At 36.7% G+C, this 25,503-nt stretch overlaps 1 protein-coding gene across 50 annotated transcripts in view; it reads left to right on the forward strand.

The window, feature by feature from the left end:
* MYCBP2 (MYC binding protein 2) overlaps window positions 1-25,503 on the forward strand; it is a 286,856-nt gene that overhangs the window by 70,536 nt on the left and 190,817 nt on the right. For all 50 annotated transcript variants that reach the window (XM_054252281.2, XM_054252282.2, XM_054252292.2 and 47 more), the window contains exons 14-17: window positions 721-879; window positions 13,979-14,183; window positions 19,577-19,722; window positions 20,352-20,453. In XM_054252281.2, the coding sequence (XP_054108256.1) occupies window positions 721-879; window positions 13,979-14,183; window positions 19,577-19,722; window positions 20,352-20,453 (612 nt within the window). The remainder of the gene's footprint in view (window positions 1-720; window positions 880-13,978; window positions 14,184-19,576; window positions 19,723-20,351; window positions 20,454-25,503) is intronic.

A 25,503-nucleotide genomic window follows, 5' to 3' on the forward strand; every position in this document is an offset into this window, starting at 1 on the left:
CTTTAACATTTTCTTTATTTTAAAGTATATTGGAAAAATAGTCAATAATCTTTGATGTTTAATGTTATTACTACTTGATAAGGTTAAAGGTGCTTCAGTCAATTTAGAGTTGATACAAAACATAATAAATAGAATATGGGTAGCACTTTGATATGATAAGTATAATGAAAGTAATATATGAATAAGTGAATTTTACAAAATAGCTTTGTATTGGATTGTGCAAGAAATCATTGTAGGTTGAAAAGGATGAAAAAATGCTGTTTTAGAAAGTCTTACTGGTTTCTACATAAACAGTATCATGTCAGTATACTATAGCAAGAATTTTACTTGGTTTTGCTGAGGCAGGTCAAAGCAGGTAAAATAAACTATTTATGGACTCCTTTGCACTTAGACCAGAAAAGTTTGAGATTTTCTGACTCTTCTGAGTACTGTAGAGAGGTGTTACCATCTCGAGGAAGCATTCAAGAGAAATAAGCTTGAGAGAAAGCTATAGTAAAGCTGTGTCCCAAGTCTGGATGATAATATTTTAGGATTCATTGAAACTACATTACAAAGTTACAAAGTTAATTCAGGGACACTCTGCCAGTCTCTTGGCTACTTATTTTTCATTTTCGTGAGTTATTTTGCCACAGAAATAAAAAGTTCTGCATTGAGGTAGTTCTTTTAGTAGGCCCAGAAGGGCTTTTTGTTGTTTTTACTAAATTTGTATCTTTCTTATAGGTTTGGTAACTGATTTGAAGGGCCATTTTGTAACTCAGGTAGCTATGGGCAAAGCTCATACTTGTGTTTTAATGAAGAATGGAGAAGTGTGGACATTTGGTGTAAATAATAAAGGACAGTGTGGACGAGACACTGGTGCCATGAACCAAGGTGGGAAAGGTAGGTCTTTAATTCTTAGATATGAAAATCTGTGTTGTCTTTTCATCCGTTTTTCAGAACAACATAGTGAAAAGTTTTATTCTTTTCCAAATGAGTGGCTCTTCTTTTTCTTTTTGTTTCTATTTTTTAAAAAAATGTTTATGGGTAGATAGTAGGTATATGTATGGGGTACATGAGTTATTTTGATACAGGACTACAATGTGTAATAATCACATCAGGGTAAATGGGGTCTCTATCATCTCAAGCGTTTATCATTTCTGTATGTTACAGGCATTCCAATTATACTCCCTCAGTTCTGTACAAAAACAAATTATCACCAACTGTAGTCACCCTGTTGTGCTATCAAATAGTAGATCTTATTCATTGCATCTAATTATATTTTTGTGCCAAATAATCATCGCCATGTCCTACCCAACTCTCCCCTGCTATCCTTCCCAGCCTCTAGTAATCATCATTCTACTCTCTATCTTCATGAGTTCAATTGTTTTAATTTTTAGCTCCCACAAATGAGTGAGAACATGTGAAGTTTGTCTTTTGGTGCCTGCCTTATTTCATTTAACATAGTATCCTCCAGTTCCATTCTTATTATTGCAAATGATAGCATCTCAGTCTTTTTTATGGTTAAATAGTACTCCATTTAGTTTGTATACCACATTTTCTTTATCCATTTATCTGTTAATGGACACTTAGGTTGCTTCCAAATCTTGGCTATTGTGAATAGTGCTGCAGTAAACACGAGAGTGCAGGTATCTCTTTGATGTACTAATTTCCTTTCTTTGGGGTATATCCCTAGCAGTGGTATTGCTGGATCATATGATAGTTCTAGTTTTAGTTTTTTGAAGAAGCTCCATACTGTTCTCCAGAGTGGCTGTACTAATTTATGTTCTCGCCAACACTGTACAAGCGTTCCCTTTTCTCCACATTCTCTCCAACATTTGTTATTGCCTGTCTTTTTGATAAAAGCCATTTTAACTGGGGTTAGATGATATCTGATTGTAGTTTTGATTTGCTTTTCTCTGGTGATCAATGATGTTGAGTACCTTTTCATATACCTGTTTGCCATTTGTATGTCTACTTTTGAAGAATGTCTGTTCAGATCTTTTGCATATTTTTAAATTGGATGTCAGTGGCTCTTTGATTTTATACTTATGAATTAGGAAAACCACTGAATTTCTTATTTATTTGATAATATTTAGTAATAAAATATCAGTGGAAAAGTAAATATACTTTAGATTTTTAATTTTTGAGCAAATGAGCTGGCTTACTCAAATCATCTTCTAAATTCTACATATAAGTGCTTCTTTGACTTAGCATCTTTGGTGACTACATCACTCTGGAAAATTATTTTCCAAACTTTTTATTAGCTGCTTTTATACCACATGTTACATTTTAACCATTTTTGGCAGCAGTCTATCTGGCAAATATTATCTTCCATTTAACAGCACATGCTACCTGTATTTTAACTTGTTCTTGACAACTAAGAGCGAACGTTATGCATATCTGACCCTTTACCAAGAAAAGACTGAATTGTAGACACACCTCCTTCACTGTATCCTTTGCTGCAATGCCTCAGACTATTGAAGAGAACAAAGGGCTTTAGCCTTTGATTGCCCTGTTTGCTGTGGTCTTGTTTTGTTGTTGTAGGTTTAAATAGCATGGCTACTTCTTGCCCTCAATTTTTACATCTAGCTGCTGTCATTATGTTTATAGCTTTCACTCCAATTTCTGATTTTCCGTTTTAAATTTTATATGGGCAAGAGAATAAAACAATACATACATGTTATTAGAACTAAGCATTGAACTCTGGTTAAAGTACCAATACTTTCACAGATTAAGTGCTGTATAAATTAACCAGGGTTTTCTCTTTAGAGGCCTTGATGTCAGACTCATGTGAATCTCAGGAACTCATCCCATTCTTTGCCTTTTCCTTATTTGTGTGTCTGTGTGTATATTTAAAATGCATAGATTTAAAAACGAGCAAGTTATTATACTATATTGGCAAATAAAGAAGTAACAAAAGAAAGAAAGTTAATAGATTACTTCACAATGGATATACTTTGTTTTCTTGCTAAACTAGTGAACTTGTTTTAATAATAACTGCTACGATAAAGAGGAATCAGTTTAGTTTTTTTACCTATAATATGAGTATATATTCAAATTATATTTTATAAGAAGTCTGACCTGAACAACATTGTTTCCTTATTATTCTGAAACTTGTGAAAATTGAGCATAAATTTACATCTGTGTTCTAGATTTTTAAAAGTAAAATTGTTAAAAGATTTTGTAATTTAATAAGAATTATACCTACTTTGTTGGTAAGTAATGAATTAGAAAGCAGATGAGTAAAGTAAGACACATAAAATGCATACTGATTGCAGAGTCATAACAGATGCTGCGGAGGATATGGAGAAAGGGGAATGCTCAGACATGGTTGGTGGAAATGTAAATTAGTATAGCAACTATGGAATACATAGATTTTTCATTTGTATGAAGGTGACTCAAACAACTGAAAATAGAGCTGCCACGTGATCCAGCAATCCCGCTTCTGGGTGTATGTATCCAAAAGAAAGGAAATCTGTATGTCAGAGAGATGCCTGCATTCTCATGTTTATCACAGCAGTTTCACAACAGCCAAGATATGAAATCAGCTTAAGTATCCCTCAGCAGATGAATGGATAAAGAAAATGTGGTACATACACAATAGAATATTACTCAGGCCTGGCCAGGCGTGGTGGCTCATGCCTATAATCCTAGCACTTTGGGAGGCCGAGGTGGGTGGATCACCTGAGGTTACGAGTTCAAGACCAGCCTGGTCATCATGGTGAAACCTCATCTTTAAAAAAAAAAAAAGAGTATTATTCAGGCCTAAAAAAGAATGAAATCTTGTTATTTGTAGCAACATGGATGGAAATGAAGGACATTATGTTAACTGAAATAAAATAAACCAGGCTGAGAGAGACAAATATCATTCATATGTGGGGGCTAAAAAATTGATTTCATAGAGGTGGTAAATAGAATAGTGATTACCAGAATCTTGTAAGGATAGTGGGAGCAGGAGAGGAAGAGGATTTGGTTAATAGGTACAAAAATACAGTTAGATAGAAGGAATAAGTTACAATGTTCAGGAGCAGAGTAGGGTATAGTTAACAACAATGTGTTGTATATTTCAAAATAGCTAGAAGAGAGGATTTAGAATATCCCAGTTACCCTGACTTGATCCCAGTTACGCAGATTGGTTCATTAGACATCGTGTATGTGTGTGAAAATTGACATGTATGCCATAAATAGGTTCAACAGTTATGTATCAATTTAAAAGGAACGTAAAGGGATATTTAAAAAGTTTATTTAAACCAGGAAAGTACAGAAAATGTTGAAATATTAAACAATTATGTATCTACCATGTCTTGTCATTTTTTTTTCAGTTTAAAAAAAATCACAGATAAGATTCAAGTGCCCTGTATTCCCCTTCCAAGGCTTATTATCATATTCCATTTCTCTCCAGAGCTAACCTCGATTATGACTTTGATAAGTATATGTTCAGTCATGTTCTCATATATTTTTACATGTTCTTTTATATTTTATGTGTAAAATAATATTGCATAATCATGTCTGTTTTACACATAAAAATATACTACTGTTTTATGTGTTTTTGTAAGGGTTAATCTGTTATTTATATTTTTCTACAAATTGTTTTTTTCTCACCATTCTTTTTGAAATATGTCCATGTTGGTGATACAAATCTACATGATTTATGTTAACTAATGTGTGATAAACCACCCAATGAACATGCAATAGTGTATCCATTCTCCTGTTGATGGATGGGCTTATTTCCAATTTTTCATTGTTATCAATGAGTTTGAAATCTCTTTTATACATGTTTCCTGGCAGACATGTGTAAGACTTTCTCTGGTGTAATTGCTCTGTTCTGGATTTCAGTTTTATTGGATTTTTCTTGAAAGAGATTGTACCAGTTTATACTCTAACTAGGAGAGTTGGATTTTCCACATCACTTCAAACAGTTGATATCGACAGATTGATTTTTGTCAATTTGGTGACTATGAAATGATACCTCATGGTAATTTTTTGTTAAATTGAAGTATATTATGCATGCAGGAAGGTATACATAGCATCTTTTTTTTTTTTTTTTAAATTTTTTATTGGATTTTAGGTTTTGGGGTACATGAGCAGAGCATGCCAGACAGTTGCGTAGGTACACACATGGCAGTGTGCTTTGCTTTTCTTCTCCCCTTCACCCACATTTGGCATTTCTCCCCAGGCTATCCCTCCCCACCTCCCCCTCCCACTGGCCCTCCCCTTTTCCCCCCAATAGACCCCAGTGTTTAGTACTCCCCTTTCTGTGTCCATGTGTTCTCATTTTTCATCACCCACCTATGAGTGAGAATATGCTGTGTTTCATTTTCTGTTCTTGTGTCAGTTTGCTGAGGATGATGTTCTCCAGATTCATCCATGTCCCTACAAACGACACAAACTCATCATTTCTCATTGCTGCATAATATTCCATGGTGTATATGTGCCACATTTTTCCAATCCAGTCTATTATCAATGGGCATTTTGGTTGATTCCAGGTCTTTGCTATTGTAAACAGTGCTGCAATGAACATTCGTGTACATGTGTCCTTATAGTAGAAGGATTTATAGTCTTTTGGATATATACCCAGTAATGGGATTGCTGGGTCAAATGGAATTTCTATTTCTAAGGCCTTGAGGAATCGCCACACTGTCTTCCACAATGGTTGAACTAATTTACACTCCCACCAACAGTGTAGAAGTGTTCCTTTTTCTCCACATCCTCTCCAGCATCTGTTGTCTCCAGATTTTTTAATGATCGCCATTCTAACTGGCGTGAGATGGTATCTCAATGTGGTTTTGATTTGCATCTCTCTGATGACCAGTGACGATGAGCATTTTTTCTTATGATTGTTGGCCTCATATATGTCTTCTTTCGTAAAGTATCTGTTCATATCCTTTGCCCACTTTTGAATGGGCTTGTTTGTTTTTTTCCTGTAAATCTGTTTGAGTTCTTTGTAAATTCTGGATATCAGCCCTTTGTCAGATGGGTAGACTGCGAAAATTTTTTCCCATTCTGTTGGTTGCCGATCCACTCTAGTGACTGTTTCTTTTGCCGTGCAGAAGCTGTGGAGTTTGATTAGGTCCCATTTGTCTATTTTGGCTTTTGTTGCCAATGCTTTTGGTGTTTTGTTCATGAAGTCCTTGCCTACTCCTATGTCCTGGATAGTTTTGCCTAGATTTCCTTCTAGGGTTTTTATGGTGCCAGGTCTTATGTTTAAGTCTTTAATCCATCTGGAGTTAATTTTAGTGTAAGGTGTCAGGAAGGGGTCCAGTTTCTGCTTTCTGCACATGGCTAGCCAGTTTTCCCAACACCATTTGTTAAACATGGAATCCTTTCCCCATTGCTTGTTTTTGTCAGGTTTATCAAAGATTGTATAGTTGTAGATATGTTGTGTTGCCTCCGGTGCCTCTGTTTTGTTCCATTGGTCTATATCTCTGTTTTGGTACCAGTACCATGCTGTTTTGATTACTGTAGCCTTGTAGTATAGTTTGAAATCCGGTAGTGTGATGCCCCCCGCTGTGTTCTTTTTGCTTAGAATTGACTTGGCTATGCGGGCTCTCTTTTGGTTCCATATGAAGTTCATGGTGGTTTCTTCCAGTTCTGTGAAGAAAGTCAATGGTAGCTTGTTGGGGATAGTGTTGATTCTGTAAATTACTTTGGGCAGTATAGCCATTTTCACGATATTAATTCTTCCTAACCATGAACATGGAATGTTTCTCCATCTGTTTGTGTCCTCTCTGATTTCATTGAGCAGTGGTTTGTAGTTCTCCTTGAAGAGGTCCCTTACGTTCCTTGTGAGTTGTATTCCAAGGTATTTTATTCTTTTTGTAGCAATTGCAAATGGCAGTTCGTTCTTGATTTGGCTTTCTTTAAGTCTGTTATTGGTGTAGACGAATGCTTGTGATTTTTGCACATTGATTTTATATCCTGAGACTTTGCTGAAGTTGCTTATCAGTTTCAGGAGTTTTTGGGCTGAGGCAATGGGGTCTTCTAGGTATAATATCATGTTGTCTGCAAATAGAGACAATTTGGCTTCCACCTTTCCTATTTGAATACCCTTTATTTCTTTTTCTTGCCTGATTGCTCTGGCTAGAACTTCCAGTGATATATTGAATAGGAGTGGTGAAAGAGGGCATCCTTGTCTAGTGCCAGATTTCAAAGGGAGTGCTTCCAGTTTTTGCCCATTCAGTATTATATTGGCTGTTGGTTTGTCATAAATAGCTTTTATTACTTTGAGATACGTTCCATCGATACCGAGTTTATTGAGGGTTTTTAGCATAAAGGGCTGTTGAATTTTGTCAAATGCCTTCTCTGCGTCAATTGAGATAATCATGTGGTTTTTGTTTTTGGTTCTGTGTATGTGGTGAATTACGTTGATAGACTTGCGTATGTTGAACCAGCCTTGCATCCCGGGATGAATCCTACTTGATCATGATGAATAAGTTTTTTGATTTGCTGTTGCAATCGGCTTGCCAATATTTTATTGAAGATTTTTGCATCTATGTTCATCATGGATATTGGCCTGAAGTTTTCTTTTCTTGTTGGGTCTCTGCCGGGTTTTGGTATCAGAATGATGTTGGTCTCATAAAATGATTTGGGAAGGATTCCCTCTTTTTGGATTGTTTGAAATAGTTTTAGAAGGAATGGTACCAGCTCCTCCTTGTGTGTCTGGTAGAATTCGGCTGTGAACCCGTCTGGACCTGGGCTTTTTTTGTGTGGTAGGCTCTTAATTGCTGCCTCAACTTCAGACCTTGTTATTGGTCTATTCATAGTTTCAGCTTCCTCCTGGTTTAGGCTTGGGAGGACACAGGAGTCCAGGAATTTATCCATTTCTTCCAGGTTTACTGGTTTTTGCTCATATAGTTGTTTGTAATATTCTCTGATGATGGTCTGAATTTCTGTGGAATCTGTGGTGATTTCCCCTTTATCATTTTTTATTGCATCTATTTGGTTCTCTCTTTTCTTTTTAATCAATCTGGCTAGTGGTCTATTTTGTTGATCTTTTCAAAAAACCAGCTCTTGGATTTATTGATTTTTTGAAGGGTTTTTCGTGTCTCAATCTCCTTCAGCTCAGCTCTGATCTTAGTTATTTCTTGTCTTCTGCTGGGTTTTGAGTTTTTTTGATCTTGCTCCTCTAGCTCTTTCAATTTTGACGATAGGGTGTCAATTTTGGATCTCTCCATTCTCCTCATATGGGCACTTATTGCTATATACTTTTCTCTAGAGACTGCTTTAAATGTGTCCCAGAGGTTCTGGCACGTTGTGTCTTCGTTCTCATTGGTTTCGAAGAACTTCTTTATTTCTGCCTTCATTTCATTGTTTACCCAGTCAACATTCAAGAGCCAGTTGTTCAGTTTCCATGAAGCTGTGCGGTTCTGGGTTGGTTTCTGAATTCTGAGTTCTAACTTGATTGCACTATGGTCTGAGAGGCTGTTTGTTATGATTTCAGTTGTTTTGCATTTGTTGAGCAGTGCTTTACTTCCAATTATGTGGTCAATTTTAGAGTAGGTGTGATGTGGTGCTGAGAAGAATGTGTATTCTGTGGATTTGGGGTGGAGAGTTCTGTAAATGTCTATCAGGTTTGCTTGCTCCAGGTCTGAGTTCAAGCACTGGATATCCTTGTTGATTTTCTGTCTGGTTGATCTGTCTAGTATTGACAGTGGAGTGTTAAAGTCTCCCAGTATTATTGTGTGGGAGTCTAAGTCCTTTTGTAAGTTGTTAAGAACTTGCCTTATGTATCTGGGTGCTCCTGCATTGGGTCCATATATGTTTAGGATCGTTAGCTCTTCTTGTTGTATCGATCCTTTTACCATTATGTAATGGCCTTCTTTGTCTCTTTTGATCTTTCTTGCTTTAAAGTCTATTTTATCAGAGATGAGAATTGCAACTCCTGCTTTTTTTTGCTTTCCGTATGCTTGGTAAATCTTCCTCCATCCCTTTATTTTGAGCCTTTGTGTATCCTTGCATGTGAGATGGGTTTCCTGGATACAGCACACTGATGGGTTTTGGATTTTTATCCAATTTGCCAGTCTGTGTCTTTTGATTGGTGCATTTAGTCCATTTACATTTAGGGTTAATATTGTTATGTGTGCATTTGATACTGCCATTTTGATGCTAAGTGGCTGTTTTGCCTGTTAGTTGTTGTAGATTCTTCATTGTGTTGATGCTCTTTAGCATTCAGTGTGATTTTGGAATGGCTGGTACTGGTTGATCCTTTCTATGTGTAGTGCCTCTTTTAGGAGCTCTTGTAAAGCAGGCCTGGTGGTGACAAAATCTCTGAGTACTTGCTTGTTCGCAAAGGATTTTATTTTTCCTTCACTTCTGAAGCTCAGTTTGGCTGGATATGAAATTCTGGGTTGAAAGTTCTTTTCTTTAAGAATGTTGAATATTGGCCCCCACTCTCTTCTGGCTTGTAGTGTTTCTGCCGAGAGATCTGCTGTGAGTCTGATGGGCTTCCCTTTGTGGGTGACCCGACCTTTCTCTCTGGCTGCCCTTAGTATTCTCTCCTTTATTTCAACCCTGTTGAATCTGACGATTATGTGCCTTGGAGTTGCTCTTCTTGCGGAATATCTTTGTGGTGTTCTCTGTATTTCCTGCAATTGAGTGTTGGCCTGTCTTGCTAGGTGGGGGAAGTTTTCCTGGATGATATCCTGAGGAGTATTTTCCAGCTTGGATTCATTCTCTTCGTCCCCTTCTGGTACACCTATCAAACGTAGGTTAGGTCTTTTCACATAGTCCCACATTTCTTGGAGACTTTGTTCATTCCTTTTTGTGCTTTTTTCTCTAATCTTGGTTTCTCGTTTTATTTCATTGAGTTGGTCTTCGACTTCAGATATTCTTTCTTCTGTTTGGTCGATTCGGCTATTGAAACTTGTGCATGCTTCGTGAAGTTCTCGTATTGTGTTTTTCAGCTCCTTTAATTCATTCATATTCCTCTCTAAGTTATCCATTCTTGTTATCATTTCCTCGAATCTTTTTTCAAATCTTTTTTCAAGGTTCTTAGTTTCTTTGCATTGATTTAATACATGATCTTTTAGCTCACAAAAGTTTCTCATTATCCATCTTCTGAAGTCTAATTTCGTCGTTTCGTCATAGTCATTCTCCGTCCAGCTTTGTTCCCTTGTTGGGGAGGAGTTTTGGTCCTTTCTAGGAGGTGAGGTGTTCTGGTTTCGGGTGTTTTCCTTCTTTTTGCGCTGGTTTCTTCCCATCTTTGTGGATTTGTCTGCTGGTCGTCTGCATAGTTGCTGACTTTTCGATTGAGTCTCTGAGTGGACACCCAGAATGTTGATGATGAAGTATTTCTGTTGCTTGGTTTTCCTTCTACCAGTCTAGCCCCTTTGCTGTACGACTGCTGAGGTTCGCTCCAGACCCTGCTTGTCTGGGGTGCACCTCTAGCTGCTGTGGCACAACGAGGTATGCTACCAGTTTCTTTTTCTGCTATCTTTGTCCCAGGATGATGCCTGCCTAATGTCAGTCTTTTGGATATAGAGGGGTCAGGGAGCTGCTTGAGGAGACAGTTTGTACTTTATAGGGGCTTAATTGCTGAGCTGTGAGCTCTGTTGTTCATTCAGGGCTGTTAGGCTGCTATGTTTGATTCTGCTGCAACAGAGCTCATTAAAAAAACCCTTTTTTTTTTCTCAAATGCTCTGTGTTGAGGGGTTTGGGCTTTATTTTTGGATGTCCGTTGAGGTCCTGCCCAGCTAGGATGCAGACTAGCCACTGTTTGCCTGCTGAGGCTCCGCCCTGCTGTCCTGAGGCTCGCCCTGGCTCCGCTGTTCTGCTGTGTTCTCTGCCACGCCCTGTGGCGTAGTCTCTCTGTTGTAGCGGGTTGCCTCGGCAACGGCTGGCTGCGTCAGCAATGGACGTGTATCTCAGTTGGGGCAGGTTGCCTTGGTAATGGTGGACGCCCCTCCCCCACAGAGCGTCTCCGGCCGTCTGCACGGGGCTTGTTTGAAATCGCGGTTTTGTTCGTCCCACTAGGGCACCCCTAACGCTCTGTCCCTGCAATCCGCTGGGCTGGCCTACTGTCCAAGTCTAGCTCAGTCTCAAGTCCAGCCCTCTCACGTCTCCGGTTGCCGGTTCAACAGGGCACCCAGACAAGCGCGCCCTGTGGGGAGCGCTGGGCAGGGCCAGCCGCCACCACCCCGGCTGCCGGCTTCGCCAGGCGGAGGTTCAGCCTGGCGTCCCGCGTCTCCTCTTCACTTGGGAATTTCCCCATTCCGTGGGCAACAAAGATCAGTCTGGAAATGCAGCTCAGACTCACCTCTCCGCGGACACAACGAGAGCTCCAATCCTGGGTTGTTCTCACAGCGCCATCTTGAGTCCCCCCTGTACATAGCATCTTAATGAATTTTCTCAAATTGATTGTATTCATGTAAACAGCACCCAGATTAAGAAACCACATATTACCAGCACCCCAGAAAGCCCCACTGTATGTTCCTCTGTGCCCCCCCGTTAATCACCATGAATTAGTTTTCTTCTTATACATCATATAAATGAAATCATGCAGTATGAACTCTTTTGTGTCCAGTTTCTTTTCATTGTTTTATGTTTATGAAGTTCATATATATTGTTACAAATAGGTATAGATTGTTCATTTTTTTCGATTAAAATAAATATAGATACTATAGTTTTAAAATTCTTTCTGGTATTTGGGCATTTAGACAATTTCCAGTTTGGTTTTTATGAATAATGTTGCTGTGAACATTCTAGTAAATATGTTTTGGTGAAAGTCTTTATGCATGTCTTTTGGGTATATAGCTAGGAGTAGAATTTATGGGTCTCTCATTTTTAATTTTCATTCCCTTGCTTATTAATACTGAGTTTGAACATCTCTTCAATCTTTATTTTACTTACTTTAAAAAATTGATTTGTAGGAGCTTTTTTAAATATTATGTTTTATGTATCGTTGACTAACCTGTGGTTTACAGTTTCATTTGTTATATATAATTTTAAAATTTCGACGTCAAAATTTCCAGCCTTTTTCTTTGTAAATTTGTGATCAGTGTAGCCTGGTTGGAGGTTTTATTTCCCATATAAATTACAATGAGCTTTAACTGCTTGGCATTGTGATGAGAGTTCATTGAGTGTAAAGATTAATTTGAGGATAATAGTTCCAGTACTGTTGGAATGATTAAGTGAGTAATAATTGTAGAGCTAGTTACAAATAGTGCTCAGTACATTTTAGCTAAGGTTATTAAAAATAGTCACTCATGCTTCCTTTAGGATCACTTTATTCTCTTCCTAGATATAGCTGTTTGATGCTTGGTTATCTAATTTTTCTGCTTGCCCATGGATGAGAAGTGGCAAAACCCAAAAAGGCTATATATGCTATGAGTTTATTTCTTAATTAGATAAACACATATTGAATGGTAGCTCTGTGTTCAGTGGATGTTATAGGTGCAGGAGAATAAGGTTGACTAAGAATAAGAGATAATATGATTAAACATAACCTCATAACTTAGATACTCCTTTGAGGATCTTCCTTTGAGGATCTTAAGTCTAGTTGGAAAGTCTAGACTCCCACAGATTAATTCTCCCATCAAGGTCTTATGCTACTATGTTCCTTCAAAATCCTATCGGTTGTAGTTTACATTTTTATTTGGTTCTTTGATTAATGTCTGTCTTTATCACTATATTATAGGCTTTGTAACAGCTCAGTATCATGGTCTTCAGTTTCTAGAGCAGAGGTCTGCAGAGTATAACCTGATATCATTTTTTGTATAGCTCTACAGGCTAAAAATTGACTTTACATTGTAAGGATTGTAAAAAATGTGACTAACGTTTGTATGGGCCACAAAGCTTAAATTATTTTCAGTCTGATCCTTTATTAAAGGTTTGCTGATTTCTTGCAGTTGAAGGAATCCCTGGAGTATATAAGGTGTTCAATTTTTTTAAAAAGATGAATGAATTATAACACAGTTTTAAAAAGTTGTAAGTGAGGTATAAACAGGCACTGAGGAGGTAGTGACTGACTGCCTGGAAAAGGTAGCAAGTACTTTCAAAGGTAATGACTTATGAGCTGAATTTTTGAAGGCCTGAGCTTCTCTGCCAGATGAGATAGGCAGAGAGATCTTGTAAATGAGGAAGATAGAGGCAGAGGGAGCAGGAATGAGCAAAGGCCCTGAGCATGTGGAAGGACATGGAGTGTTTGGAGAGCAGAGGGAAAAGAAATGAGATTGGAGAAAATTAGGAGCCATATTGTTCTACTGTCTCTTCCTGAGTTTTGTTCTTCTGAAGACCTTGAAACGTCAGTGGAGGTTTGTAAACTGTGAAGTTGTGGGATCAAGTATGTCCTTTGGGAAGATGATTGGTGGATCCTCCAGTAGGAGGATGATCTAGAGTGGCAGACTCTTGGCTTGGAGCATGGTTGAGAGACTTTTTTTGATCTGTTGAATGAAAGTGTTGGTAGTGAGGATGGTAAAAAGGAAAATATTTAAAAGTATGATTGACAGGGCCGGGCGCGGTGGCTCATGCCTGTAATCCCAGCACTTTGGGAGGCCGAGGTGGGTGGATCATGAGGTCAAGACATCGAGACCATCCTGGTCAACATGGTGAAACCCCGTCTCTACTAAAAATACAGAAAATTAGCTGGGCACAGTGGCACGTGCCTGTAATCCCAGCTACTCAGGAGGCTGAGGCAGGAGAATTGCCTGATCCCAGGAGGCGGAGGTTGCGGTGAGCCGAGATCGCGCCATTGCATTCCAGCCTGGGTAACAAGAGCGAAACTCTGTCTCAAAAAAAAAAAAAGTATGATCGACAGAAGATAACAGCCAAGAAACATTTAACAGTAGCCTTCCTTGCCTTCTTTTGCAGAAATGAAATGGGGAAAGTGTTTATTAGTGGTCCCTTAATTAAAATGTATTTTTGTTACTCAAATTTAAGCATTTCTTTGTATAATTGCTTGGATTAGTATGCCGTCATTATTTTTTTAATTGGGGGATATAGTCATCCGTCTTTTATACATGAAAGTAATCTGTATAAAAATTACAAATGATCTGTTAAATAGGGTTTGGAGTTGAAAATATGGCGACAGCAATGGATGAAGACCTAGAAGAAGAACTAGATGAAAAAGATGAGAAGTCCATGATGTGCCCTCCAGGCATGCACAAATGGAAGCTGGAGCAGTGCATGGTTTGCACTGTCTGTGGAGACTGTACAGGTTATGGAGCCAGCTGTGTCAGTAGTGGACGGCCAGACAGAGTCCCCGGGGGGTAAGAGAGACTGATTCCTACCAATGAGCATGTGCAGAACACATTTCTTTGCAAAATCAATCCAGAGTGTACGCTACTATTAATATTTTTTTCTTAAAGACACAGTGGCATCTTCGTTTGATCTTAGCCAAAAGGCCAAGAAAATATCATTCTTATAATTGTTTTCTATTATAATAATGTATAATTTAGTGTCGTCTTCAAGGTTGCCTTTCTTTCATTTGGTTTATTTAAACCATTATTTAAAAACAGGTCATAAGTTTTTCAAGATTTGGGGCTGTGCCTTTATTTGTATTGTTTTCCTAAGCCTATTTAATGATGGATATCTATTATACTTCTTTTTGTTGAACATGAATCTTTTCTAAATCAAATTATCAATATCTTAGAGGATACTTGATTAGAGATATAATTTTCTTTTATATTAAATTTACCATTTATAGTTTTAGAAATTTTGGGTATGCTTGCTTCTAAAGTTATATTATACCTGTTATATTTATGTTTATTTTCAGTGGACCACATTTTTCAGAGTTCTATATTGTTGTTACTTTAAAATTAATATGTGAGTTTGGCAAAATAAAAATGCAGGCTTTCTGCTAGAATTTTAGGAAGAAGTTTGAACTCTGTTTTCTACATTGCTAGTTACGGCCACTATAACATGATGGGATATTCTTTGTAAGATGAGCTTTCTGATAATTGGCTGATTTGGAGGAGTAGAGAAAATTTTGTGAAGAGAAGCCCAGAAAGAAAACAGCCATCTCTGCATCTCATCTTGACCTTCCCCTTTAGCAACTCTCATAACTGCTTGTTCGCAAATACTGTCTGGATCTAATAGGAGTTTATTTCTAAGTTTATGTTAGGCCTATCATAGTTAAATAGGTCATATATAATAGGCCTTTTCTCTAAGGCTGCTGAGATAATGACTTTTTAAAAACAAATTTTCTTTACATTATTAGGAGAAGCAATTTACAGTAATCTTTCTCAAAGGATAATATTTATTCTATAGTGCTTTATGTTTGGCTCTGTTTTCTGTTTTCAAGCACCTAAGTTGTTTATTTTTAAATTTAATTTGGATGCAGATTCTATGATTATTTTTTAACAGTGTTAGAATTGAAATTTATTCACTTTGGTCTCTCTGATGCTATTTCTATTAAAATTCAATGTTAGTTGGGTGTAGTGGCCTACGTCTATAATACCAACACTTTGGGAGGCTAAGGCCAGAGGATCACTTGAGGCCAGGAGTTTGAAACCAGCCTCAGCAAATAGCAACACTCCCATCTCAAAAAAACAAATAATAAAAGTAAAATTTAATATTCCCACTCTCTGAGCTTAGGCAGCCTGTATGTATCATGAAGAAAATCTATGAATTCTCTTTGAAATTAATTATTCTTCATATGTTTTTCCCCCCAGAGACTTATATAGTTTCTAATAATTATTCATATACCTACATAGGCAATACTAACCAAGTATAATAGTTGCTTTATTAATGAAGCAAACAATATATCAGAATAGTAAGGACTGTTAACACTGACTTCAATTATTATAAAATTGTGACTACACATCTCATGATAAAATACATATAAAATTGACCATCTTAACCATTTTTAAGTGGACAGTTCTGTGGTATCAAATACATTCATAATGTTGTGCATCTGTTACCACTATCCATCTCCATAACTCTTCATCTTGTAAAACTGAGACTCCGTACCCATTTAACAATGAATACCCATTGATCCCTCTCCCCTGCCTCTGGCATCCACCATTCTACTATCTATTTTCTTTCTGACTACTACAGGTACCTTTCATATAAAGAGAATCATAGAATATTTGTCTTCTTGTGACTGGTCTATTTCACTTAGCATAATATCCTCAGGGTTCATCCGGGTTCTAGTATATGTCAGAACATCTTTGCTTTTTGAGGCTGAATAATATTCCATTGTATGTATCGACTACATTTAGCTTATCCATTCACACGTTGATGGACACTTGGGTTGCTTCCACATTATAGCTAATATGAATAATGCTGCTGTGAAGATGGGTGTACAAGTAGCTCTTTGAGCTGTGTTTTCAGCTCTTTTGCGTATATACCCAAAAGTGGAATCGTTAGACCATATGGTAATTTTATTTTTAATCTTTTGAGGAACTGCCATACTATTTTCCATAGCAGCCAACCATTTTACATTCCCACCAAAAATGTACAGATGTTTCTCTACATCCTTCTTAACACTTACGATCTCTTATTTTGGCAGTGGCATCCTAATGGGTGTGAGGTAGTATCTCATTATAGTTTATATTTGAATTTCTCCAGTGGTTAGTGATATTCAGCATCTTTCCATAAGCTTTTTGGCCATTTGGAGATCATCTTTGGAGAAATGCTATTTCAAGTCCTTTGCTCGTTTTTGAAACAGGTTGTCGGTTTCTTTTGTTATTGTTGATGAGTTTTAGGAGTTCTCTATATAGTTTGAATATTAATTCCTTATCAGGTATATGATTTGAAAATAAAAAGTCCTGTCTGTGGGTTGTGTTTGGACTCTATTGACTTTGTCTTTGCAAGCACAAGATTTTTAAAATTTTCATGAAGTCCAGTTGTCTGTTGTTTTACTTTTGTTGCCTGTGCCTTTGGTGTCATATCCAAGAAATCATTTCCCTATCTAGTGTTGCGAAGCATTTATTGTATCTTTTCTTCCAAGAGTTTTTTTTTCTTTTTAAAATAATTTTAGGTCTTACATTTAGGTCTTTGATTCATTTTGAGTTAGTTTTTGTTGTTAGAGAAGTGTTCAAATTCATTCTTTTTCATGTGGATATCCAGTTTTTCCAGCAACGTTTATTGAAAAGATGATCCTTTTCTTTATTGAATAATCTTGGCTCCTTTGTCAAAAATAATTTCACTATATATATGAAGGAAGATTTCTCAGCTGTCTGTTTTATCCCACTGGTCTGTATGACTGTTTTTATGCTGCACCACATTGTTTTGATTATTGTAGCTTTGTAGTAAGTTTTGAAGTCAGGAACTATGTGTACTTTGTTCTTCTTTTCAAGATTGTTTGGTTATTTGAAGTCCCTAGAGATTTTCTATGAATTTTAGGATAGGTTTTTCTATTCTGTAAAAAACATCATTGGGATTTTGATAGGGATTACAATGAATCTATAGATTGCTTTGGGTAGTATGAAAATCTTAAAAACATTGTCTTCTAATTCATGAACATAAGATGTGTTTCTATTTATTTATGTCATCTTTAATTTTTTCAGCAGTGCTTTTCAGTTCTCATTTCACCTCCTTGGTTAATTACCAAGTGTATTCTTTTTGATGCTATGGAATTGTTTTTATAATTTCATCTTCATATTGTTCATTTTTTTTTTTTTTTTTTTTGAGACGGAGTTTCACTCTTGTTATCCAGGCTGGAGTGCAATGGCGCGATCTTGGCTCACCGCAACCTCTGCCCCCTGGGTTCAGGCAATTCTCCTGCCTCAGCCTCCTGAGTAGCTGGGATTACAGGCACACACCACCATGCCCAGCTAATTTTTTGTAATTTTTAGTAGAGACGGGGTTTCACCATGTTGACCAGGATGGTCTTGATCTCTTGACCTCGTGATCCACCCGCCTCAGCCTCCCAAAGTGCTGGGATTACAGGCTTGAGCCACCGCGCCTGGCCGTTCATTGTTAATATCTAGAAATACAGCTGATTTTTGTGTGTTGACTTGTTGTATCTTCCTACTTTGCTGAATTCATTTACTCTATTAGTTTTTTTTTGAGTGAAATCTTTAGGGTTTTCTACTTATGTGATTGTATTATCTGTGAACATAGATAATTTTACTTCTTCCTTTCTACTTTGGATGACTTTTATTTCTTTTCCTGTCCAATTACTCTGGCTAGAACTTCTAGTGCTATTTAGAAGTGGTCAAAGTGGACGTCCTTGTCTTCTTCCTGATCTTAGAAAAAAGCTTTCAGTCTCTAACCATTATGATGTTCGCTCTGGGTTTTTCATATGTGGTTTTTATGTTGAGATCATTTCCTTCTATTCCTAGTTTGTCAAGTGCTTTTACTATGAAAGGGCTTTGAATTTTGTCAAATGCATTTTCTACATCAATTGAGATGATCATGTGTTTTTTTTTTTTCTTTTATTCTGTTAATATTACATGGATTGATTTTTGTTTGTTGCATTCCAGGAATAAATCCCACTTGGTTATGGTGTATAATTCTTTTAATATCCTGCTGATTATTTTTTAGTTTGTTGAGAATTTTTGCATGATTATTCATAAAAGATATTGGTCTGTAGGATGTTTTTGTTTTTATTTTTTGGCCACCTCCCCTCCTTTTCCTCCCTTTCTGCTCTTTCTCTTTCTCCTCCTCTACCTTCTTTTTCTTCTGCCTTCTTCTTTCTTCTCTTCTTTCTTCATCTTTTGTCTGGCATTGGTATCAGGGTAATCCAGTTTTCAAGGAATGAATTGGGGAGTATTCTCTTTAATTTTGGGGAAAATTTTGAGAATAATTGGTGTCATTTAAGATAGTTAAGACACTATCTTAATAATGTCAGTTGGGCTTTTTTACTGTGTCATCGTTTTTACTGTGTAGTAAGTAATCCTCCAAATTGTAATCCTTGCTTTAAAAAGTGAGACATTTCATAGAGCGCTTAGTTGCTATGATAGGCAGTGCTTAAACTGCTGCCTGATATGTTCTTCCTCTTGTACCTTCCAAAATCTGTATAACCTGGGATTCAGCAAGGCTGTCAAAAGTTTTAAAGACTGATCCAATGAGTAACATTAAAGCTATGACTTCTACAAAATATGTGACTAAGAAGTTAGTTTCACTGACCCTCAAGTCAGTTTCTGGGAGCGTCCTTGTCAACAAATACCCCCTATGGTTCACAGTTGATATAAAAGGGACAGAGGAGGAAAAGAACAGGTAATTGGACTGAATGAAAGGAGAGAATGGGAGATGATGGCATGTAAAGAAGAGATGGGGAAGGAGACATATTACATGAAGCTGGCAAGCTAGACTCTTGCTGAAGGCTGCCAACACCTGTCTTCACTTTTCTGCTAGACAGCAACCTTGATTGTTTTTAGCCAACCAACCCATCTCGGTCACTTAATCCTAAAGCTTCTAGTGCATTACCAACTGCAAAAACTTTTAAAAGATTATTTTCACCATAGTGGCTTTAATGATAGCAGAATCTGTTTGTATTTTTTGTAGAAATATACCAGTTATACATATTGGGAGATAAATCAGAGTATTGTTTTTAATTATTCTGCTATTTATACCCATTCTTTAAAATGAACAATCCTGATCTAAAGAAGTGATTTACTTATTTATTTAACAATTAGAAAAATGTAGAAAAGAAGTTATAGAAAAGCGTTTTAAGAAAAAATTAGGAAGATCTCAGTTGTCTTTTTCTTTCTAGGATCTGTGGTTGTGGTTCTGGAGAATCTGGTTGTGCTGTGTGTGGATGTTGCAAGGCTTGTGCAAGAGAATTGGATGGTCAAGAGGCAAGACAAAGAGGAATTCTTGATGCAGTGAAAGAAATGATACCTTTAGATCTTCTTTTAGGTAATTTTGATCGATTATTCTATACTACACTGAGTTGTCCTCAGCTCAGTAAGTCTGACAGTTTAAACAGTTTCTTTTAGATATATGTTAAAAAATTAATAATTATGTAATACTGCTCTTATGTTAACTGACAATATGACATTATTTAAGGGATGAAATTCTTTTTTTTTTTTTTTTGAGACAGAGTCTTGCTCTGTTGCCAAGGCTGGAGTCCAGTGGCTTGATGTCAGCTCATGCAACCTCTGCCTTCTGGGTTCAAGTGATTGTCCTGCCTCAGCCTCCCAAGTAGCTGGCATTACAGGTGCCCTGCAGCACATTTGGCTAATTTTTGTGTTTTTAGTAGAGACGGGGTTTCACCATGTTGGCCAGGCTGGTCTTGAACTCCTGATCTCGGGTGATCCCTGACCTTGGCCTCCCAAAGTGCTGGTATTACAGGTGTGGGCCTCCATGCCTAGCCGGAATGAGATTCCTTTTTCGTTTTTGGCTAAAAATTCTTACAGTAAAAATATTTTGTGTTTTAGGCAATGTTTTTGCTAGCTTTTAGTTTCTTGAATTTTATGTAGTTCTGTCATAGCTATGATATAGCACATATATTGTTGTTGTTATGTTTTTTTTGGCCAATCATGTAGCTGTCCCAGTGCCTGGGGTTAACATTGAAGAACACCTTCAGTTACGACAAGAAGAAAAACGGCAACGTGTAATCAGAAGACACAGATTAGAGGAAGGAAGAGGTAAGACGTAGGTACAGAGAAAAAGTACATGAAAATCTACTTTCCTGCCCTATTCTGAAGCCACTGAAAAGTTTACACAATAGGCTGATTTGGTAAGAAATCATTAAAATTAAAATTAGTAATATTCTGATGATTCATGAATATAATGTGAAAATATTCAGGGTATTCATAATTGTGCTATTTAAGGTATTTATAATTGTGCACATAACATGTTTAATTAAGTAGGGTGTTTATAGCATAAGTCAACCATATTAAGAATTGTGCTGTCTGCCAAAAACGGCAACTTTTTAAAAATAGAAATTCTCACCATTTGTCCTTTACCCAGACTTTGGACTCATCTGTTTGACCATGGAACAAAATTCAGTTTAGTCTTTTCATTTCTGTTTTCTTAATCATTTATTCTTATTATCATTTGGGCATAGTCCCGCTATGCTGTCCTCCAGTTCAGTGCATAACTATGCTCTCATGTGTCTTTTTCTTTGGAAAAAGCTCATTCTAGTTATGTACAGGAAGAGTAAGATGGCAAGTCTACAGGTTTTATTTGCAAAGATAGGTCTATTTTTTGTCTTTTCCTCATTGTTTATGATAATTTCTTGGCTTAAAAATACATTTAACGGTGGTTATAATTGGTATTTGATACGCAGAGACAAGTATGCGCATTGCTAAAGATTTTCTTGCTCAGCACAATTTTTTTTTGTAGGATTAAAACAAGTTGTTATGGAGGTCTGTGATTTTATTCCTCCACTAGGCAAAATTTTGATTAGAAATGTTTACTGATATTGCAAATTTTAAATACTTACTAGAAATGGCATGATATTTGATGTGTGAGATAAACCTTTTACCCATGTAACCGTCATTATACATTTTTTTCTAGCTTTTCTTTTTGTTAATATATGGAATAAGTAGTAAAATGTATAGTACACATAGTGAATTCTACTTTTATTAAACTCAAATTGTAAAACATATGGTTGGCACATGAAGAGTGTTCTTCATAGCATCTGATAAATGTTGTTGATCGAAAGGTGAATATTTACTATTATTTGGCTTTGCTTGCATAATGTCCTTTAAAGGATATTTTAATGAGATTAATATAGTACTGTCAGTATATTATATAAGTATGTGGGAAAATTGCATGTTAAAGGTTTCTTACAAAACAGGGTAGAATTAAGTTATAGGTCTTTTTGACATGTAATAATTAATAATTTTTTATGTTGATATAATTTGCTTAAGATTAGTTATCAGTGTATCTGTTTACTACCTGTTTTTCTTTCTTTAGAAATGTTAGGTTGAACGATATGAATGGACCTACAGAATGCAGCTATTTCTTATGTTTAAACTACAATATAGCACATTTTTACATTTAATTATCCACGTTTAATTACTTGCCTAATGCTGTGTATCTTGTTACTCTTTTTCTCCTCTCTCTTAAAAAAGCTATTCTTCCCTGGGTATAGTGTATTTCTGCATATAGGAAATAAAGGAACATTGAATTGTGCATGGGTAATTTGACTTAACTTGGTGATTACAAGAATATTCTTTTGCCATTTCTTTTTTTGACATAAACCCGTAAAACATTAATTGTACACCCCAACCCTTTAAAGTTTAAAAAAAAATTCCTCCACTAGTTTAATATTTAAAGAAATTATATTGCTGTATCTGACTTTTTAAAGGTAGACTGAGTGAGGTTCTAGGCACTTAGTGTATATTTTGTGACAAATAGGTTTCATCTGCAGTCCTAAATATACAGAACGTCAGTAAACACACTGTGTTCATATTGTTGGTACGCATACATTTTATCTTGTCCTTATTTTTTGGTAGAACTCTTTCTTACATGTATCACCCTCCTTCGTGTTTGTTGAAACAATACGTATAAATATCTTTTCTTGATGAGTGGAATCTTCATTATGGACCACAACTATGGCTGTCCTTGCTTTCCATGGTACTGAAATTAACAGAAATTCATGCACATTGGAACCATGCCCTCCCTTTTTACAGTCACCACAGTTACCTAAAATCATGTAAAAGGAGGACCGAGTTCCCATATACCTATTTTTCAGTTAATGCAGCACTATGCAAAGTGTGCCTGCTTATGTATTTTGTTTATCTTTTATTTTTATTTTATTTACTTTTTTTTTTTTGAGACAGAATTTTGCTCTCGTTGCCCAGGCTAGAGTGCAATGGCACTATCTCAGCTCACCACAACCTCTGCCCCTTCAGGTTCAAGCTGTTCTCCTTCATCAGCCTCCCGAGTAGCTGGGATTACAGGTGCCCGCCACCATGCCCAGCTAATGTTTGTATTTTTAGTAGAGGCAGGGTTTTACCATGTTGGCCAGGTTGCTCTTGAACTCCTGACCTCAAATGATCCACCCACCTTGACCTCCCAAAGTGCTGGGATTACAGATGTGAGCCACTGCACCTGGCCTGTTTTATTTTAAACAAACAGTTTTGCATTTGGACAAGAATTCTAACCATGTATTCGTTTTAAAAAAATTAAGCTTCAGAATCACTCAATGACTTTGGAAATCCTTATACAGTACTTAATAATTTAAAAACTCTTCTGATATGATACTTTAATGATTTTATCTTTATATTATTCTTAGAACTTTATTAAGCAATTTTATTGAAAAACAAATTTTCAGAAGAAAACAAAATTAGATGAATATGATATACCCACACTCCCATAGGGATAAAACAAGAAAGATAAATACCAAAATATTAACAATGCTTTTTCCTGACAGGTGAGTTTGAAGATGCTTTTTTATATTCTTCTTTACAATTTGTTTCCTAAATATTCTCCAATAAGCATATTACTGTATAATCAGACTAAGAGTTATGTTTTACAACTTAAGCCATTTAAAAATAAATACTGATTAGGTTTAAGGCATCTATACTTTACTTACCCTTGCTTTTTAAAAAATATTTTTGTTTTAATTGGATAGAGGAATTCCTTTTGGGTGCTGTGTTTTTCATTAGCTGAGGGACATGATTCTCTAAGTGGTCTCAAAAGGACCAGCATCACTTGGGTGCTTGTTAGAAGTATTGGTTCTCGGCCAGGTGCAGTGGCTTACGCCTATAATCCCAGCACTTTGGGAGGCCGAGGAGGGTGGATCACGAGGTCAAGAGATGGAGACCATCCTGGTCAACAAGGTGAAACCTTGTCTCTACTAAAAATACAAAAAATTAGCTGGGCACGGTGGTGCGTGCCTGTAGTCCCAGCTACTTGGGAGACTGAGGCAGGAGAATCGCTGGAACGCAGGAGGCGGAGGTTGCAGTGAGCCGAGATCGTGCCGTTGCACTCCAGGCTGGGTAACAACAGCGAAACTCCATCTCAAAAAAAAAAAAAAAGAAGTACCAGAGAAGTACCAGTTCTCAGGCCCCACTTTAGATCTCTACTGAACAAAAACTGGGAGAATACAGCTAGTAAATGGTGCTTTAATGATATTCCAGGTGATTCTGATGGTCCCTAAGTGTGAGACCTACCATGCTAGGTCAGTGTTGTTTGCAGTTTGTTCCGTTGACCTTCCGCATCAGAATCACCTGGACCTAATGAGTCAGAATTTCTGGGTCAAGGGCCTTAGAAACGAATTTGAGTCACTTGCAGTGTTCTAAGACTCTTCTCTGGCTCTATGCTAGAAAAAAATTGTCTTGGCCTTGCTCTCATGAGGAATAGAAATGTCAAATAAAATTTTAGTGTTCCAGTTGCCATGCGTATGTGTCTTTTATTTCTTTGGCCTGTTGTTACTTTTTAGAAACTAGCAATTTAGTAATATGTTTGCAATTATACTTACTAGTAATTGGCTTTTACCTGTGTTAACATTTCAGAATTTAAGAATTAGATTGCGTTAGATTATTTTACTTGACTTTTCTTTCTCATCTTATTTGCCAAGTCTGAGTTAAGTTTTTCATAGTTGATCAGAATTTCGGGCCCTAGTTCTTTTTTTTTTCTTGGAGACGTAGTCTCACTCTGTTTTCCAGGCTAGAGTGCAGTGGTGCAATCTTGGCCCACTGCAACCTCTGCCTCCTGGTTTCAAGTGATTCTCCTGCCTCAGCTTCCCCAGTAGCTGGGATCACAGGTGCACAACACCACACCAGCCTAATTTTTGTACTTTCAGTAGAGATGGGGTTTTACCATATTGGCCAGGCTGGTCTCAAACTCCTGACATCAGGTGATCTGGCTGCTTCAGCCTCCACAAGTGCCAGGATTAGAGGCAAGAACCACTGCATCCAGCCTGGTCCCTGGTTCTTGTACTAAAGCCTTAGTCAGCTTCAGGCCCATCGATGTAGTTTAGTTACTGTTTTATGACACCAAGTCTCCTATAATGGAATGTGCTATTGTAACCTGAAAAAGCAATGTTATTACAACTTTTTCATAAATTTTGAACTTTGTCTTTAATTTTAAATCTTTGTGCTTTAATATTCTAGTTAAAATTTTTCTTTATCTTTTTAGGTATTAATAGTATTCATTTACAGATTTTAGTTCAATGATTTGTGATAATTTGTCTTTTTTAGATTATATTTGATTGATTTATGTATTAATTTAACTGTGTAAGTGAAGTACTTATTCCTGAAATTCTTAAGTAGAGCTCTTGAAGTTATTGGAAGAACTAGTGAATGATTATATCAGTGATTTCATCTTTATATTCCTTTTCAGCACTCTGTTTCGTAAGGAAAATTAAACTCCAATAACGTTAACTTTTTCTTCTTTATTCTAAGTATCCATGTTTCATAATCGGGAGCTGTGGATGGGCTAAACCCATGTCCTGGTTTACCTGGGAGAGTCACATTTTATAAATGTCCAGGCATATTTCTTAATAATTCCTTTTTTTACTCTCAGTAGAGTCTCATTTGGGTAGTAAGTTATATGGTTAGCTATATAACTATACAGTATGATGGTTAAGAGCATCTTTTCTGAAATTATTAGACTTGGGATCAAATTCTGGTTTCTTAAGTTTTACCACCTGTGTATGACCTTGGAAATTTAATCACCTTGAACCTCAGTTTTATTACTATCAAAATGGGAATAATATTGAAACAGGCAAAAATATTTTAT

The sequence above is a fragment of the Callithrix jacchus genome, chromosome 1 (genome assembly GCF_049354715.1).
Source record: "Callithrix jacchus isolate 240 chromosome 1, calJac240_pri, whole genome shotgun sequence".
In the NCBI taxonomy this organism is placed as follows: Eukaryota; Metazoa; Chordata; class Mammalia; order Primates; family Cebidae; genus Callithrix; species Callithrix jacchus.